Here is a 16,685-nt window from a genome sequence, read left to right as displayed (position 1 = left end):
CAATCCATTTGAAGTGGACGTCTAGCGCCGTTAAAGGCAGCCGAACGCCTCCGTCAAATTAGGCGACAACCCCAAAAATGCTAGAACAAACTGACAACTAATCATTCGAGAAACTGATGCCCGTTGCAAGTAAAAAATAAAAAAACGGCTCTACGTTTATCATTTTATAAAAGGGAACTTTGGAACAAATCAGGCCTTTTACGTATAAAGTGTGATTGTACTTACAAAAAAAATCACATAACGAAACCAATGGGACAAATTTATAGTTGAATCTTGGCTGAATTATGAGCCCGACGGTATTAAAAAAGTTTTTCTTTTTATTGTCCCTTGCTTGAAAAAAATGACATCGGAGCTTTTAAATAAATGAGCAGCTACTAGTTTGGCCCGGAGGGGACACCCGGGGGGGAGTGCCACACTGCTTGACTTATTCATTGCTAGTTTTGCTGCATAAACAGTTTGCGTCAAAGCCCTTTTGAGACGTTTCAACGAGCATCTCAACAATGAATAAAAATCTTTCCGGACGGGGATGAAAAGCTCCCGGCTGGGAAATTGCCTCTCGGCTTTGAAGCTACGGACACGTGGCCTCTTGCTGGGTGGCAGAATAATGAAAAAATAAATAAAAAAATAAAAAACTGGAGTACCCAAGATGGTACGGGGGCGCAGAAAAGAACATCTGTGCCACGTTCCGGCCGGATGAGAAAGCGAACTGGCGTCGGGCTCGGGAATAATGGCAAGCCGATAGATGAGAAGAAGCTTCCATCAAGTGGAACCTGGCAAATTTTGGCGTTCCTGGTTGATGCTATGGTGCCGTGTCTTTCGTAACTGGGGAAAATCCTCTATAGGGTTGAGGTCGGGTGACCGAGTCGGCTCGGCTTGGAAACCAGAAAAATAACCTGAATGTGAACAGGCATTATTTTCTTTTTACTGGATGTTTGACTAAGGCTGGCTCGGTGGTCAGCGCTTGGAGGATTCCATTTCAAGCGAGCCGGCGTCCGCAGAAGTCAAAGAGCAAAAAGAAATATGTTTTTCAATTGGGTGGGGATTAGGAGACCCGACTTGGATACAAAAGAATATTCCATTTCACCGCCTTCAAAGTTGGTGTTAAAGGTATGTTTTGGCTCAGAATTCGTAGATGTCGTAACCGTCTATTGTTTCCCTCGAGTGGTAAAAAGCATGCTCCATTGGGTTGCGATCAGTTGACTTATTGCTGGACTAGCAGTGGGCGATAGGGAAAAAAATCTTAATATCACGATTTGCATATGTTTTTTTTCATTATTTGATTAAATTTTTTTTTTTAATGCTGACAGTTTTGCCCCCTCACAACAAAAACGGTACACGGTCGATTGGTCGCCGGTCTTTTGGTCGCCAGTCTTGTGGTCGCCCGTTGTCGCGGTCCGGGCGACCAAAAGACCGGCGAACAAAAGACGGGCGACCAAAAGACGGCGACCAAAAGACCGGCGACCAAAAGACCGGCGACCAAAAGACCGGCGACCAAAAGACCGGCGACCAAAAGACCGGCGACCAAAAGACGGCGACCAAAAGACCGGCGACCAAAAGACCGGCGACCAAAAGACCGGCGACCAAAAGACCGGCGACCAAAAGACCGGCGACCAAAAGACCGGCGACCAAAAGACCGGCGACCAATAGACTGCACACGACAAAAAACATTAAACTAGCATACATATGTTTCAATTTTTTCCAAAAGATATCTATTTGAATAACATTTTCAGTCATAAAATACCCCCCAAAAGTGCAATTTAAAGTTCCTATCACGATGCAGTACTGCCAGACAAAAAAATGATTGCAGAAAAATGCCAGGGGTAAAAAAAAAAATGATTATGAACAATCATTTTTAAGTATCTATTTGTCATTTTTCAGCACACAAACTTGTATATTGGCTTCCTGCTCGCGACATAATGAAATGATGACATTTCATAACGTTTGGACGATATATGCGATGGCGTGGTACGTTTGTCGACTGATACTAAAAATTTGAAATTGGTGGCGGCGCTCCACCATAATTACGTGCAATGCTTGCAAATGCGGAAAAAAAGGTCCGCATGTCTGACAATGAAAGCGGCTATTGTGTCAACCGTTTAATTTAATCTCCCTTTTTAGCCGGTTTCCACGGAGACATTACCACCAGAGAGCATCATATTAATCACCAGATTCATTATTACAGGCCGCCTTGAGGGAGAGGAAGAACGCCATTAACCCTTTTGAACTCTTTCAGTGGCGCTGACAGACGTCTGATCGTGTGACTCTTAGATTAAACGAGTTCATCACGAGCGAGCGTCCAATTCGAAGCCTCCCGGTTCAAATGGATTGGACGTCTTTCGCGTCGGGGGGAGGAGGGACCAATTGAAAGTAAACTAACTAGACTAGTACAACATAAAAGCTCATTTTATCTCTGTTATTGATTTATTTTTGGATTTAGTGGGCCAGACTGTTTACAGTATTTTGTCTTAATCCCCATTCTAATCTCTGTATGACAGGATTATCTACATGCACCAGGGGTGTCAAACTCATTTTGCTTCACACCAATTACCATATTTTCCGGACTAAAAGTGGCTCTTTTTTCACAATTTGGCATCATTTGTATCATTTGTATCATAAATATACGTAGTACATTTTTTTCTCTATTTTGCTTCACGCCAATTACCATATTTTCCAGACTAGAAGTGGCACTTTTTTCACAATTTGGCATCATTTGTATAATTTGTATCATAAATATACGTAGTATATTTTTTTCTCTATTTTGCTTCACGCCAATTACCATATTTTCCGGACTAAAAGTGGCACTTTTTTCAAAATTTGGCATCATTTGTATCATAAATATATGTAGTATATTTTTTTCTCTTTGATTACCAACAGCCTATTAGGTATCTTTTTAGGATAAGGTTAACAAATGCCTATTTAACCTGTGGTTCTCCATTTTTAAAAATGTTTTTCCCATCACGTATGTTGCTCTTGGTTTCTGAATTTTTTTTTGTGTTTAAAAATGGCCGTCCCAAAAACACAGTGCGCCATTTTGTTTGTTTTCCCTCTTCACTGTGTATTATTTTTTTTGCCTGGTGCCAATTATACTTACTTTTCGTCCGAAAAATACGGTACCAGACCGGCGTATTCTAATAAAAAATAAAAATGCTGAGCGAGGAAAATCAAATGCCACCGACAAAATTCCGACAATGTATGACATTGTGACAGCAACATTGTATGAGGAGGGTCGGCGCACTCTGACTAACTCTCCATTACAGTAGCAGATCCACATGGGCTTATATAGCAGAGATAAGGGCGCAATTAATCGCAAAGGCTCGGCGGAATGAGAGACGTCTTAAAATAGCCAGGAGAATTTCTTTTGGCCAAACTTTAAGCTGGCTTCAAGCTTTTCCGCCAGCGAAGAAAGGCTTAAAAGAAAGAGCGTTCCCACTTGGACAAAGTACGCAAGGCGATATGCGATGACGCACGAAAAGATCTCGGAGCAAAGATCATCAAGAGTGGTCTTTTATTTTTCCAACGTGCACGTCTTTTGGAGTGGATTTATGCTCATTTCAACCTATTTGACAGGTGCAAAGCTTGGAGGATTTATTCCCAGTCCAAATTGACTTGGGGATTTATGGCAAACCTTATTCTAAAAGCTGCCAATTTGGAATAATAACTCGTTCTATTCCAATTTAGGGCACTCTCAATACAACTTGGAGGGCATTTTTGCGGTTTTATCTTGATGTGACCAATTTGCACGGGTTTTCCTTTGTAAAAATAATGATCGTGTCTGTCGCTTTTATGGGACTTGAAGTAAGTCTTATGTTTACTTTTCATAACTTTTATGGGATACTCAAATGGCTGAAACTTTGAGCACATTTCTAGTTTGATGTGAGCAATTTGTAGACAATTTACATTTAAATTCATGGTCGTCCCTTGTTCTTCTCTGCCTAAATCGAGGATTTCACTTGCACAATTTTTGGGGGATTTATGGTAATTTCGAGATGAACAAATGTGGAATAATAAACTCCCATTTTAATTTTTCCCAACTTTTGTGCCATTTAAGGTAGTCTCATGGGAATCTGTAATTTTTAACCAATGTTTTTTTTAACTGTACGTCTTTGTGAAAATGATGGTCATCTCTTGTCCCCGTGTGCGGTCGATTGGTCGCCGGTCTTTTGGTCGCCGTCTTTTGGTCGCCGGTCTTTTGGTCGCCGTCTTTTGGTCGCCCTGACCGCGACAACGGGTGACCAAAAGACTGGCGACCAAAAGACCGACCACCAAAAGACCGACGACCAAAAGAGCGGCGCCAAAACAAGGTAAAACAACACGGTCTACGCATCAATAAAAGCCAACAATGGCCATGAGCAGTTTCACTGAGCCGACGTGTGAGTGTATAAGAAAGAGTTTGTATGTACATGCGTTGTCCCTTTAAGAAGCTACGTCAGTCAGGGTCTTAACAAGTTCTCCAACAAAAAAAGTCCAGGAAATTTGGAGCTTTTCTTTAGCCTAATAATTACTAGGGCATTAAGTATGACGAAATAATAATTCGCAGTTTGTATTTAGGGAATTTGAGCAACAATTTTAAATGGTAATTATCAATAACCTTCCGGGCGACCAAACGTCCGGCGACCAAAAGATCGGCGACCAAAAGACCGGCAACCAATCGACCGTGTACCATCTCTAGCACCCCAAAAAATGCGTTCAAATTGGAGCATCTTCCGGCGTGCGTTTCCTACCTGGGCGAGATGTCACAGCCCTGCTGCATGAAGGCTCCCAGGGAGAACCAGAGGGAGTTGAAGATGCCAAACTCATTGGGGGGCTGGTCACTGGGCGGACCGTCGGTGCCCTCTTCGGGCTCCTCGGTGTGCCACTCGTACGGGCTGAAGCGGCTGACCAGGAAGAGCACCACGCTCACGCCGATGTAGGCGAACACGATGCACATCCAGATCTCGTAGGCCAACGGGTCCAGGAAGGAGAAGACCCCCGGTTTGGATTTTTGGGGCTTTTTGATCATGATGGAAATGCCCAGCGACATGAAGGGCTTGGAAAAGTCGATCACCTCCTCCCGGACCAACGTGATTGTCAAAGGGGCCACAGCGATTTCCGCTTTCTGTGGAGAAGGGGCGCAAAAGGACGTTAGCCAATGAGCTAGTTGGATTTCAAAAGGCGGAAAAGTTTGTAAGGCACTCTTTTAAAAAACGTGGAATTCTCAGGAGTCTTATTTACTCAATTTTCAATGGGAAACACATTTTTTTCTGGGTAACATTGATGGGATTTATGGACATTTATTTGAACAAATGAACTTTAAACAGAGTGTCTTCTAGTTGGGAGGGTGCATCCTGGCCAGAGGAAGAACAAAACATCTTTTTAGGGTTAGTGAATTTGTTCAGTTTTTTTTACTCTCTCAGGGAAAATCAAGCTCAGACAAAACAAATACACTGTTCTCGAAAGTCTATTCAATGTGGGGAAAAAAATAAGCAAAAAATCCCATGTTTACAGCGCACGGAGGCAGAAAATGGCTGTGCAAAGTCACGGGCCTGCTGAAAATCCACATACACACAGCAGCTTACAGCGGGACGCTAATGCCGGCATTTCCCGGCTTGGTCTGCTCAACTGGGAGGAACAAAGCATTTGGCAAGCCCGGATTTGACCACCTGACACCCCCATGATAGACTTTCAAACATCTTTTATCCACGGCAATATAGATGGCAGCCGGTGTTAAAAGACTCGGCAGTGGAGTGTTTGTGGTGGGCTTTGTGGGAGGAAAGTAGATGAAACGGGAAGCGTGCCCCCCGGCGTAAAGTCTTCTTACCGCTGACGGCTTTCGCGGCCTCAGACGTCTTCGGTCGTCGACCCCTTCGTCGCTAAATGTGCAAACTCATTTCCGCCGGAACGATTGGAAAATTCAAATCAGGTGCTAATAACGTACTAATATGATTAAAACAAAATTGACAAATACTCCTACTGTGGCTCATTGAGTTGCTGTAAAAGCAGGCATTTTTAAAACGTGACTATTGTTAAATTAACCATCTACACATGTTGCTTCGCCGTTTGTGTTCGCTTCCAAAAGTAAGACTTTAGCATTAGCAGGTTCTGTAATTGCAAGCTACGCGGTTGCTGGAACGTTTATTTTATAAAGTGGCACGAGATGTCAAAAACTGAATATCTCGTACAAAGAAAATGAGTGTCAAAGTGGCGGCCCGGGGCCCAAATCTGGCCTGGCCGCATCATTTTGTGTGGCCCGAGAAAGTAAATTATGAGTGCCGACTTTCTGTTTTAGGATCAAATTAAAATGATAGATATAAATGTATATTATATTTCCTTATTTCCCCTCTTAAATCAATAACTGCAATTTTTTAGTTCAAAAATCATTTAGTAAAATCTAAAAATACCTAAAAATATTTTCTATTTTCCACTTTAATATGGAACATAATGATTAAGAGATTTACCCTTACTAAGAAAAAAAAGCTCAAATAAACCATTTTTTTAGATCTATAAAAAAAACGGAATATCCAGGGCTTTTAATCCAGTTCTTTTAATCCATTTTTTTTTTTTAATCTAAATATTATATCTAAAATGGTCATGAAATTGAGTTGACGTTATTGCGGCCCGCGAACCAACCCGAGTCTGACACCCTTGTCTTCGACTATTTTGTGGCCCACACAATGAGAGCAAGGACATGAATTTCGTTGCAACCCCGTTTAATTTTGCATGAGCTCTGCTGGAAATTAAAAGCTCTTCATTACGGAAAGACACCATCGCACTGATGGATTAACTCCAATCAGCCCAAAGGCGGCGCAACAAATATTGATTTGACTTTGCGACTCATTTAACAAAAGAGGCAGACTGTCATTGCCACAAATAAAGATGACTATCCCTCCCTTTTGTGCGGGTATCCCTGCAAATTCTGAGACATTTAAGAGAGGCGGTTGTGGCAAACTCCTCACCCCGTACACCAGCTCCCCGACCATGCCGTTCCAGATCTTGGTCTCCGGGTCCCGGGCGCCGTATTTCCCGTCGGGCACGATGGATATCTTGTACTTGATGCCGATGTGCTTGGCGATCTCGGACGCCAGGTCCACGCAGTAGCCTTCGTACTGGTCGTTACCTTCGTACATCTCCGAGTTCTTCTTCAGCATCACGTAAGGACCCTCCTACGCAAAAAAAGGGGGGAAAGGGGGGGGCAGAAGCAGTGAAGCGTAGCGTCAGACAGACACTCGGACAGACGGATGTCACACGGCGGCGGCGGCGGACGACAGAATGGCACACAAAGATCCGGGTTGGACGACCAGGTCGTTCGATGGACACGTACGGCTTTTATTTGGCAATGCAGATATCGCTCACATTTAGACGAGGAGATTACAACATATCGGGGAACGTAAAACGGATACAACGGTCGTCGTTGGCGGCAATGGACGTCCCGGGTTGTTTAAAGCGAAGGAGCGTGAGACTCACAGGCGACCAATCCGTTTTGAACTGGAGGGCCTTTGAAAGTTTTTGTTTCGATTTTAGGAGCCGCATGATGAACGTGCTATGGCGCAACTCTTTAGTAGACGAATGTTCATTGGAAATTTAAATGAATGGGACGCCTATTGCCGTCATTGCAAAAAAAATGGTACTCGGACGATTCGTCGAAAGACGTTTCGCCGACGGACAGTTCGCCGAACGGACGTTTCGCCGAAACGGGATTCACGCGCTCGTCCCGCCCCCGGATCGTGTGTGTACATGTTTTTCAACCTCAGCCCATTACAGATAACATTCATTTAGGAATAACAAGGGCATTTATTCACGGCCAAACACATGCAAAACAGTACGTGACAGAAGAAATAGAGAAAATAAAGTAGTAGTAACAGTAAGTACTACTGTAATGAAATTGTAAATCCAGAAATCCTACTCCAGAAAACTTACACCAGCATAGAAAACGTTGAGATTAATCTTTGAATTAAGGTTTTCAGCAAATCATTTTGAATATATATTTCCTAAAAATAATGGGAAATTATTTAAAATTAAACTAGAAGTAAAAGTGTGTTCCATGGCATTTTCATGTATTGTTCTCTAAAGCCGTCTAGTCTGTCCAAGGCACTTAGAATTTCGTTTCAGCGAAACGTCTATTCGGCGAACTGTCCATCGGCCAAACGTCGGCGAATCGTCCGGTCACGAAAAAAAATCACACGTCGGGCGAACAATAACAGGCATAATCAGATGTGTAACATCCTCCCAAGAGATGTTCTTTTTTTCTGGCTTAAATGTGGTGTTAAAATGAATAAATGATACAAGGAAAAGCCACGTACAGTCTGAAATCTGCTGTGTGCGCGCAGCACATTCTAGGGTTTAAAGTCATCAAAATGTTAATGCGGATGGACGGCGTGCGGAATCGGAGAGGGAAGCATGACGACGCAGAAAGTGAAGGGAAAGCTGATGGCCAATGAAAAATGAGCTGCCCTCGGACGGAGAATGGCGAGGCTCGCAGAACAACGCAAGACCGAGGCGCGTTTCCATACAAATTTCATGTCAGCTTATTTGAAATCGGGTTTCTATTTAAAGTGCGATAGTGTGTATCATTTTTGTAAAATTCCATGCCTGGCGGTTATGACTTTCTACTAACGAGGAGCATTGACTTGATGCTTTCCCGCCATTGCTTTGTGCACACAGGAGAACAATGTCATTGTGAATAGCAAAACGCTGCAAGACAAACGGAGAATCGGGGCTGATTTCACAGGGATTTCCAGACAAAGGAGCCAAAATGCAAAGACGGCTTTAGTGGCAAAGATTCTTTGCCGTGGCGCTCATAATCGCCTTATAGAAATCACGCCTTGTTTTTTCCTCTTCCTTCTCCGTTCGGTAGGACGGCAAAAAAGACTTTATATCGATATCGGAGCGTAAACGGCGCCCAGTTCGACGCTAAATGAGCGACGGAGTCAAACGTCACGGCGGAAAGAGCGATAGCAAGGTTAGCTTTGGTGACTTTTCAGGATTGATGTCAAAAACTCATAATTTGGAATCTGCAGCAACGCAGGAGGCTCATTCTTACGTTTGCTTAAATAGAAATCTCATTGGATTTCATGGCCTCCTCACAAAAATTGTGACAAAACTCACTTGAGCGACACTTTTAAAAGTTATTTGCCAATATTTCACGCACAAGAGAGTAAGTCAAAATGGTTTTTACAGTAGTAAAAAATATATATTTTTCATGGCTAAACTGTGCAGTTTAGTCATCTGTGGGTACAGATTAGCTCTGAAAAATATATTTTTTCTACCCTGCCAATGTCAGATTTCAGCGCCGCTTAAACGAATATCTTTTCGAAACTGATTTGAATTCCTCAGTGAGCTACAATGGGTACACGGTCGATTGGTCGCCGGTCTTTTGGTCGCCGATCTTTTGGTCGCCCGGAAGGTAAGTGACAATTAGCATTTAAATCGTTGCTCAAATTCCCTAAATACAAACTACGAATTACTATTTAGTCATACTTAATGCCCTATATAGTAATTATTAGGCTAAAGAAAAGCTCCAAATTTCCTGTACTTTTATTGTTTTTTGTTGGAGAACTTGTTAAGACCCTGACTGACGTAGCTTCTTAAAGGGACAACGCATGGACATACAAAGATGTACGTACGGCTACAATTGGCTGCCATTGTCGTCCAATTGAAATGTTACCGCGAATGAACGAATGATTTAAGTGGAAAAAATGAAAATCTTGCCACGAGTTCAAAATACGTAAACAGGTAGAGAGTGGAACTCTGCCGGCCAAGTTTTGACAGTCACTTTTGGGATGCTGCGATCACAAGACGAGAGCGTGAAATGCGTGACACACAAGGACGACGAGAGCGGAGCGTTTTTTTTTCTTCTTTTGCCTCCCCGTGTGCGTTTCGATCTGCAGTCAAGCGGCTCTCCGTTTCCTTTTCTAAACACGGCCGCCGTGTCTTTACTGGCTCTCGGCCCGGTCTTCTCGTGTCATTTCCAGCTGGCTGTCCGCGGCTGGGGGGCTCAGTTTCTTAAAATGGCTTTCCTCAGCGGGGGCTGAAAAGAGGGGAGGATTGTGCTTGAGCTGTTGACCCCTAAAAACGCCATTCCGGACGCTCCGTTGACGTTCCCGTGCAACAAAAACAAACACAAACAAACAAACAAACTGCGACTACGTTTTCAAGAACTGGCCTCCAATTTTAATTGCCTGCTCAAATCATTTAAAAGGATTGAAAGAGTGTAAAATGTGATGCTTTGAAAAGACTTATTTTGTTGTTTTTTGTATTTGTTTGGATTGTTTCCTTCTCATTATGCGCCCGATTTATGGCGCCGTTGCTATCTGCGAATAGCAATAAAGGAGCAGCCGTATTCCAAAGGTACAAAAACAACATGAGGCGAAATTGCAAACAGCAGTTGTTGCCGTGTGAGTACCGATGGCAAATGAGCCAGAATGAGGCTCCCATTGCAGCTGGCGTTGATGTTTTCGCACCCGTGACGCTTCCCCTGCATTTTCTTCAGCCGTTAACTCGCTGGCCGTCATTGACGATGATAGACGTCCTACGGCGTGGCTCTTTTCGTCCTTCGGCTGTGAATTCGAGTGACTTTATCGCTAGTCCGCGTCCAACCCGTTTGAAGCGGGAGGTCGGCAGAGAATGAAGGAACGTCTAGCGCCGCCAACGGCAGTCGATCAATTGAGAGCGCTATGGTTTCGTGATCGGATCCGTCTGAGGCTTGCGAGACGATAGCCAACGTTAAATGCGCCTAGGCCAGGGGTGGGCAAACTTTTTGACTTGCGGGCCAGAATGGGTACTAAAATTTGACTAAATAAATAGACCCCCTGACTGGCAAGGATTTTCAAGGGAGGATTGCACAGAATCCAAAAAGTTATTGCATAACCACATACTACTCTTGATAAATACACATCCATAGTCTATGTGCACATTCTTGTTTTTTTTCATAATTTTCCTGTATTCGCGTCAGTAATTAAAACGTCAACGTGTTTGGAGGGAAACCGTGATTTTCAAGAGGCGAGCCAAAGGAAGCGGTTAGGGGCCAATTGACCATGGCGTAAATGAAGCGGTTAGGGGCCAATTGACCATGGCGTAAATGAAGCGTTACGGTCCAAAGTTTGGCCTTTTACATTCCTCCGATTTGACCTGACGGAGTCTAAATGGAAACGCAATGTAATTTATCAAACCTGGGGATTGAAATGTAAGAAAAAGGACAATTGAAGGTGAAAATGTATTTTCAAATTTACTTTCAACATTAAGAACATATTATTCAACGTAAGAAAGCAGTCTTTAAATTGAGAGTGATGAGTGCCATGTTAATTAAGCTATTGTACTGCTGCTGTGCGTACATGTGCAAGTTGCTATTTTTAACACAGTAGAGAAACTCACATTTCAGTGGAAACTGTTCTTGTTCTCCAAGTTACACTCCAACAAAGGTCTAGACTAGTGCGCCATCTATCGGGGAAACGAGGGTATTGTAGGGCAAAGGGAAATGATTGAGGTCATTGATTTTACTATAAATTGGACAACGTCGGCGGGCCGGATTAAAAAGCCTAACGGGCCGTATATGGCCCGCGGGCCGTAGTTTGCCCATGTCTGGCCTAGGCGTATTCCTAAAAGCGTCTCCCAGAATTGCGCAATCGCAGGAGGGGCGGAGCTTAGGGGGGCTTTGCCTGGGTGAGGGCGGAGTATAAAGAAAAACATTCCCTAAATTCCCGATACATCTCCAAGATTTTTAGCCAACTAGCTAGCGTCCACTAATGGCCTCGTTGACGGTTAGGGTTACAAACGAGGTTAGCTATAAAACGCGGGCAAAGTGACGTTCTCATTTCTAGACACGCCCCCGTCTGGCGAGCCGTAGACATCACATTTTGTGGGAGATTGGAATCGGCGCACCTTTACAGTCGTAAAGAATGGATTGGATGTTTTCTTACCATAATGGTGGTGACCACCACGGTGCGGTTTTCCATCCCGGTGGTGTCGTTGGGGAGGAGCGGCGAGTCCTGGATCAGCACCAGTTTGTCGGCGTCGTTCCAGTAGCCGATCTGAAGGCAGAGCACAATAAAAATGTAAAAAAATAAAATAAAAAAACATTGAATCCGCATGTGTTTTGAGTCGCAAACAGAGCAGGGGTGTTTCCTCAAAATGAGCGGCTAATTCGAGGGAGTTATTCCGAACCAGGCATTTGTTTTCCGTCCCGGTTTTGATTAGGGTTGTCCCCATGGCCCATTTTTGCGCGCGACTTCAAGTAGCGCTCGAGGGATTTTGAAGATTTGCCGATTAGAGCCATCCAATCCTGGGTGCGAGGAGCCATTTGAACGTTCCTGGCATTTGGAAAGCAAGCATCTGCGGCACGGTGGGATGAAGGCGAAAACGCGCCACGCAAAAGGGCTGTGATTGTCTGCCACTTCTAGTGGGGATGATTGAGGAACATGTAAAATGTGGGGAGCCAGCCAGCCAGCCAGCCAACACACACACACACACACACATTGGGCACGTGTCCTAACGGGACCTTGGCTGCGTGAAGGAAGACGGGCCAAAGCAGCCTTTGATTGATGGCGGCTCCAAACCTCCCTCCCTCTCTCCCCCCTTTTGAGTCGCTTCGCCAGAATGCCATCCTCGCTCGTGGAGGCCATTCATTCATTCTCTTGTACTCCGAGAAAAAGTGGCTTCATTTCCAAGTCAGGTCAGCTGTTTATTTTCTGGACTAAATGATGTAGGGGGAGCCATTTGTTCCCAGTAAAGGACCTTATTTCAAGCCACACTTATACTAAGTAAGGCATCCATCTAAAGGAAAGCATTTATTGGGGATGGGACCACATTTTCAAGTCCGGGCATATACTTATTATTATGGGAAAAAGTCTTTTTTTTGTCAGGCTTAGGGAGGAATCTCAGTCAAACTGATCTTTTCAAATGGTTGAATTAATTTTTTAGGTCAAGTTTATGACAAATCTAAAAACAAACAGCTGACATTGAGATATTGAAGGATTTAGTCATATTTTTTTTTAAACTGTACACCTGCCCTCCCATATATATATATATTTTTTTTTAAACTGTACACCTGCCCTCCCATATATATATATATATTTTTTTTTAAACTGTACACCCGCCCTCCCAGTTCAGACGGATTGGGCATCCCTTTTCCCGATGGTACTGAAACATGAAATGTGTCAGATGCGGGAATCACTGATGGGAGAAATTACCCGTCTGGGTCCATTATTCTTCAACTCAAACACGTCCATCGTGTAGTTGACTCTGCGGCCATAGTGGTCAAACTGGACATTACCCGTTAATCCCTGCAGCCGCACCTGAACAGAAAATAGCACCAAAATGATCGTTTTCGTCATCATTTTTTTTGGGGGGGGGAGCGGAACAACCGGTGGGAGGTGCTCACCTGTTTGAGATTACGCTCCATGTCGACACCTTGGCTCCACGGGGCGGCCGGGTTTGCCAAGCAGTCGCCGGCGTTCCCTCGTCGGGAAATGTCCACTTTTTGCCGGCGCAGGTTCCGGAAGGCCTCGGCCATCACCATCACCCCGTCGTACGTTAGCGCCGAAGTGTACTGGAACGCAGAGGTGAGGATTGGCGGATTCCGTTAAAATTTGAGTTCCAAAGAAAAACACTAGAGAGCACACTTGGGCCTAAGCAGCCAAATTCAAAGCATACTTGCTAGAGGAGGTACTAACTTATTGAAATTCTATTTTCTCATCTCTGTGAACCATTTAAACAGGGAGTGATGACAGCGATTGTTTGCTCAAATTGAAAAAAGTCCATTTTGGGAGCAGTTTCACCAACACGAACCCAAATTCAATGTTATTGTGTTCACGCAAAGTTTGGTATAGCGCCACTTTTAAAGTGCAACAACGACTCCAATCACCTACGAGAACTTGACTTTGTGTTTGCGTGCGTGGTCTTCCAGGCCACCCGCTACCCTCCAAACGGAGGCAACTAACGGACGGGCCTGAGCAAATGGCGCAAAGATGAAGAGTGAGCGAAAGGGGGCCGCGGGGGGCGCAAACAGCCAGCCAGCCCGGCTTTAATCATGCCGACTAGCGGGAGTTCATCAACTTGGCTTCCGGCTGCCGGTGACTCCTTTTCATTAGGCCGTGACTTGCATGGGGGCGGTGGGGGGCATTATTCCTTTTCTTTTTTAGCACGGCTGACTTCCTCTCCTTCACTATGACAAAGAAGCCCCTTGGATCTGCTTAATTACCCTCCCCCCATGGCCGTTAAATTGGGGGGGAAGGACGGTCCTTACGAGATGTGCAAACTCATTTCATCGTTAAAGAATGAAACCTTCGCTACGGTTGCTGTTTGAATTAATTTAAAACTGTAAAAGCTTTAGTAGTAAAATACAAAGGAGCAAAAGCAACAGACTATTAAAATGGGAATGCGTAACAGGCGGGAAGTGAAACAGCCTTCACTTTGAAATCGCGTTTTTTTTACTATATATCGTGATTTGATAACAGGATGGATTCATTTATTAACTCTTGAGTGTTATAAACATTTTAATTTTAAAATTCTAAATCATATTTAGTGTCTTTATAAGCCTGGCGGGCTGATAGGCCTTTTTTTCTGCATATTTATACCCTCAAACTAAGAAAACAGATGGCCAATCTTCCTACTGTGTTCCTGTTAATTGATGAATTAACTGACGCCATCCATCAAAACATTCCTCCATTGATTCATTCGCCCTCCAAGACAAAATGAGGGCTCTTAATGCCAGCAAAAGAATAGCATCCCAATGCTTGTGCATTTCCAACTCAGTGGCATCTTGACATTAACGTCGCAAATTAGATTCCAAGTCACAAGCTCAATAAAAGAGGATAAAGGCAAAGCATTCATTCATTAGCCGCCTGAACCAAGATTGGCTTTGTTCACCCCATCATCCGCCGCGTTGTGGCAGAATGACCCACTTTTTTTTGTACGGATAGCAAATGGCAGCGGGGTAAGAAGGCGGTCAGCAAAACGTCCGCCTCCGGCTATTTTTTTTTCTTATTGTAAATATGGAGCGGCTGCAGTGGTGTGGAAAGTGCCTGAGTCAAGCTTAGGTATGTGTGTGTGTGTGTGTGTGTGTGTGTGTGTGTGTGTGTGTGTGTGTGTTTGTGTGTTCGTGTGTGATGGATAGCGTCGCCTCAATTAAAAGTCTACACTGTGGAGCAATATCGTACAAGCGGCTGAGCGAATGTGTCTATAAAAACAATATGTACATTAACTCATTCAGCGCCACTGAAGCCAATAGAGATTCAATCCTTCAATTGCCCCGCCCAGTCCAAATGGAGCAGGACGCCCAGTCAATGGCACTAAAAGATGAGCATTGGACAACAGCAAAGGCCAATGCCATTATCTGAGCAAAATATCAGCATAATATTTTTGCAAATGCCCAAATGTGGTGACACTATAATAGTTGCGTAAACGAAAATCATACTGGACAGAGATTCATCAGAGTGTCAAAGGCGCTGGAGCCTATCCTACAGGCAGAAGGCAGGGTATACTGTAAACTGGTCGCCAGTCAGTTACAGAGGCCAAATTACGGTGATCATGCAAATAAAGCTTGCCAAAAATATTGGTGATACTCTTCTAGCTGGAGCAAAGTAACCTCACGCTATGGAAAATATCACAATTGAGCCAAACAAACAGCATTACGTATAGCTTGCGCTTTACCTTAGGTGGCGTGTCGGAGCCCGGGTACTCCCTCTGGTCCAGTTTGTTCCAGCGCTGCATCAATTTGATGACCAAAGGATTGCTGAAGTCCACCAGCTGGAAACCCGTCACGTTGGCTCCGCCGTGCATGAAGCGTTCCAGATTGATGTCCTTAAAACCCTGGCGAGAGCGACCAAACGGAGACGCGTCATTGGCCAGAGAACTGCCTTTCTCTTTACTTTTGACTCATGGGCTGCCATTGACAGGCAAAGCTGGCAAACCGAGTCCGACTCGGTGGACTGGCAACCCATGAGTCAAAGTAGTCAAACACAAGCAACTGTATGTGTCCTCACCAGGTTGGCCATAAGGTAGTGGTACCCTTTGACGTGTTTCCCCACGCTGACGATCTGCAAAGAGGAAGAGGGAAAAGTGTGCCAATGGCTCGTTGGCTGCCATTGACCATGATAGACGGCCAATCATTTATCATACGAGTTTATCACTTGTAGACGTCCATCCTTTTAAAACAGGAGGATGAACAAACGCTCATACTCTCCTGGCTGTCAAAACGGATTGGACGTCCAGACGTCCGGTCGACCAAACGTCCGGTCGACCAGACGTCCGGTCGACCAAACGTCCGGTCGACCAAACGTCTTCCGACGAAACGTCCGAGTACCAAAATAATGTCATGAATACAAAAAATGCCCACTACATAACACAGTCTAATCTTCTCAACGAAACCCTATTTAGAAGAAAAAGAACCTACACTGCCATTAAACAACTAACTAACTAACTTATGATGGGCAAAATATTATGATATGATATCATCAGGCTCATTATGACATTGAATGATTGGGATCACCTGTTCCAGCATGTTCTGCAGCCTTTCGGCCTCCAGATCAATGACAAACTTCTTCTCCTGTCGCCGGTCCAGGTCTTCCAGGAGTCGTCGGTAATTGGCGTCGTTGAAATTCTCCACGCAGATGGCGCTCACCTGCCAGTTGTTCTGCCCCGCCCTCTCCATGATGGCTTGCAGGATGGCATACCCTAGAGCGGCGAAGGACGAGGGGGACATTTTTACTTCTTTT

At 44.4% G+C, this 16,685-nt stretch overlaps 1 protein-coding gene across 1 annotated transcript in view; it reads right to left on the bottom strand.

Annotated features, from left to right (window-relative positions):
• gria4b (glutamate receptor, ionotropic, AMPA 4b) overlaps nt 1-16,685 on the bottom strand; it is a 60,948-nt gene that overhangs the window by 16,928 nt on the left and 27,335 nt on the right. The window contains exons 4-11 of the mRNA XM_077592481.1: nt 16,460-16,644; nt 15,954-16,007; nt 15,622-15,780; nt 13,352-13,519; nt 13,161-13,265; nt 11,892-12,002; nt 6,933-7,139; nt 4,722-5,095 (exon numbers count right to left, since the gene is read on the bottom strand). Of these exons, the coding sequence (XP_077448607.1) occupies nt 4,722-5,095; nt 6,933-7,139; nt 11,892-12,002; nt 13,161-13,265; nt 13,352-13,519; nt 15,622-15,780; nt 15,954-16,007; nt 16,460-16,644 (1,363 nt within the window). The remainder of the gene's footprint in view (nt 1-4,721; nt 5,096-6,932; nt 7,140-11,891; nt 12,003-13,160; nt 13,266-13,351; nt 13,520-15,621; nt 15,781-15,953; nt 16,008-16,459; nt 16,645-16,685) is intronic.

Source organism: Stigmatopora argus, chromosome 22 (assembly GCF_051989625.1).
Source record: "Stigmatopora argus isolate UIUO_Sarg chromosome 22, RoL_Sarg_1.0, whole genome shotgun sequence".
NCBI classification, from domain to species: domain Eukaryota; kingdom Metazoa; phylum Chordata; class Actinopteri; order Syngnathiformes; family Syngnathidae; genus Stigmatopora; species Stigmatopora argus.
Note: the sequence above shows the minus strand (reverse complement) of the source record. Positions and strands in the feature narration are given on the sequence as shown.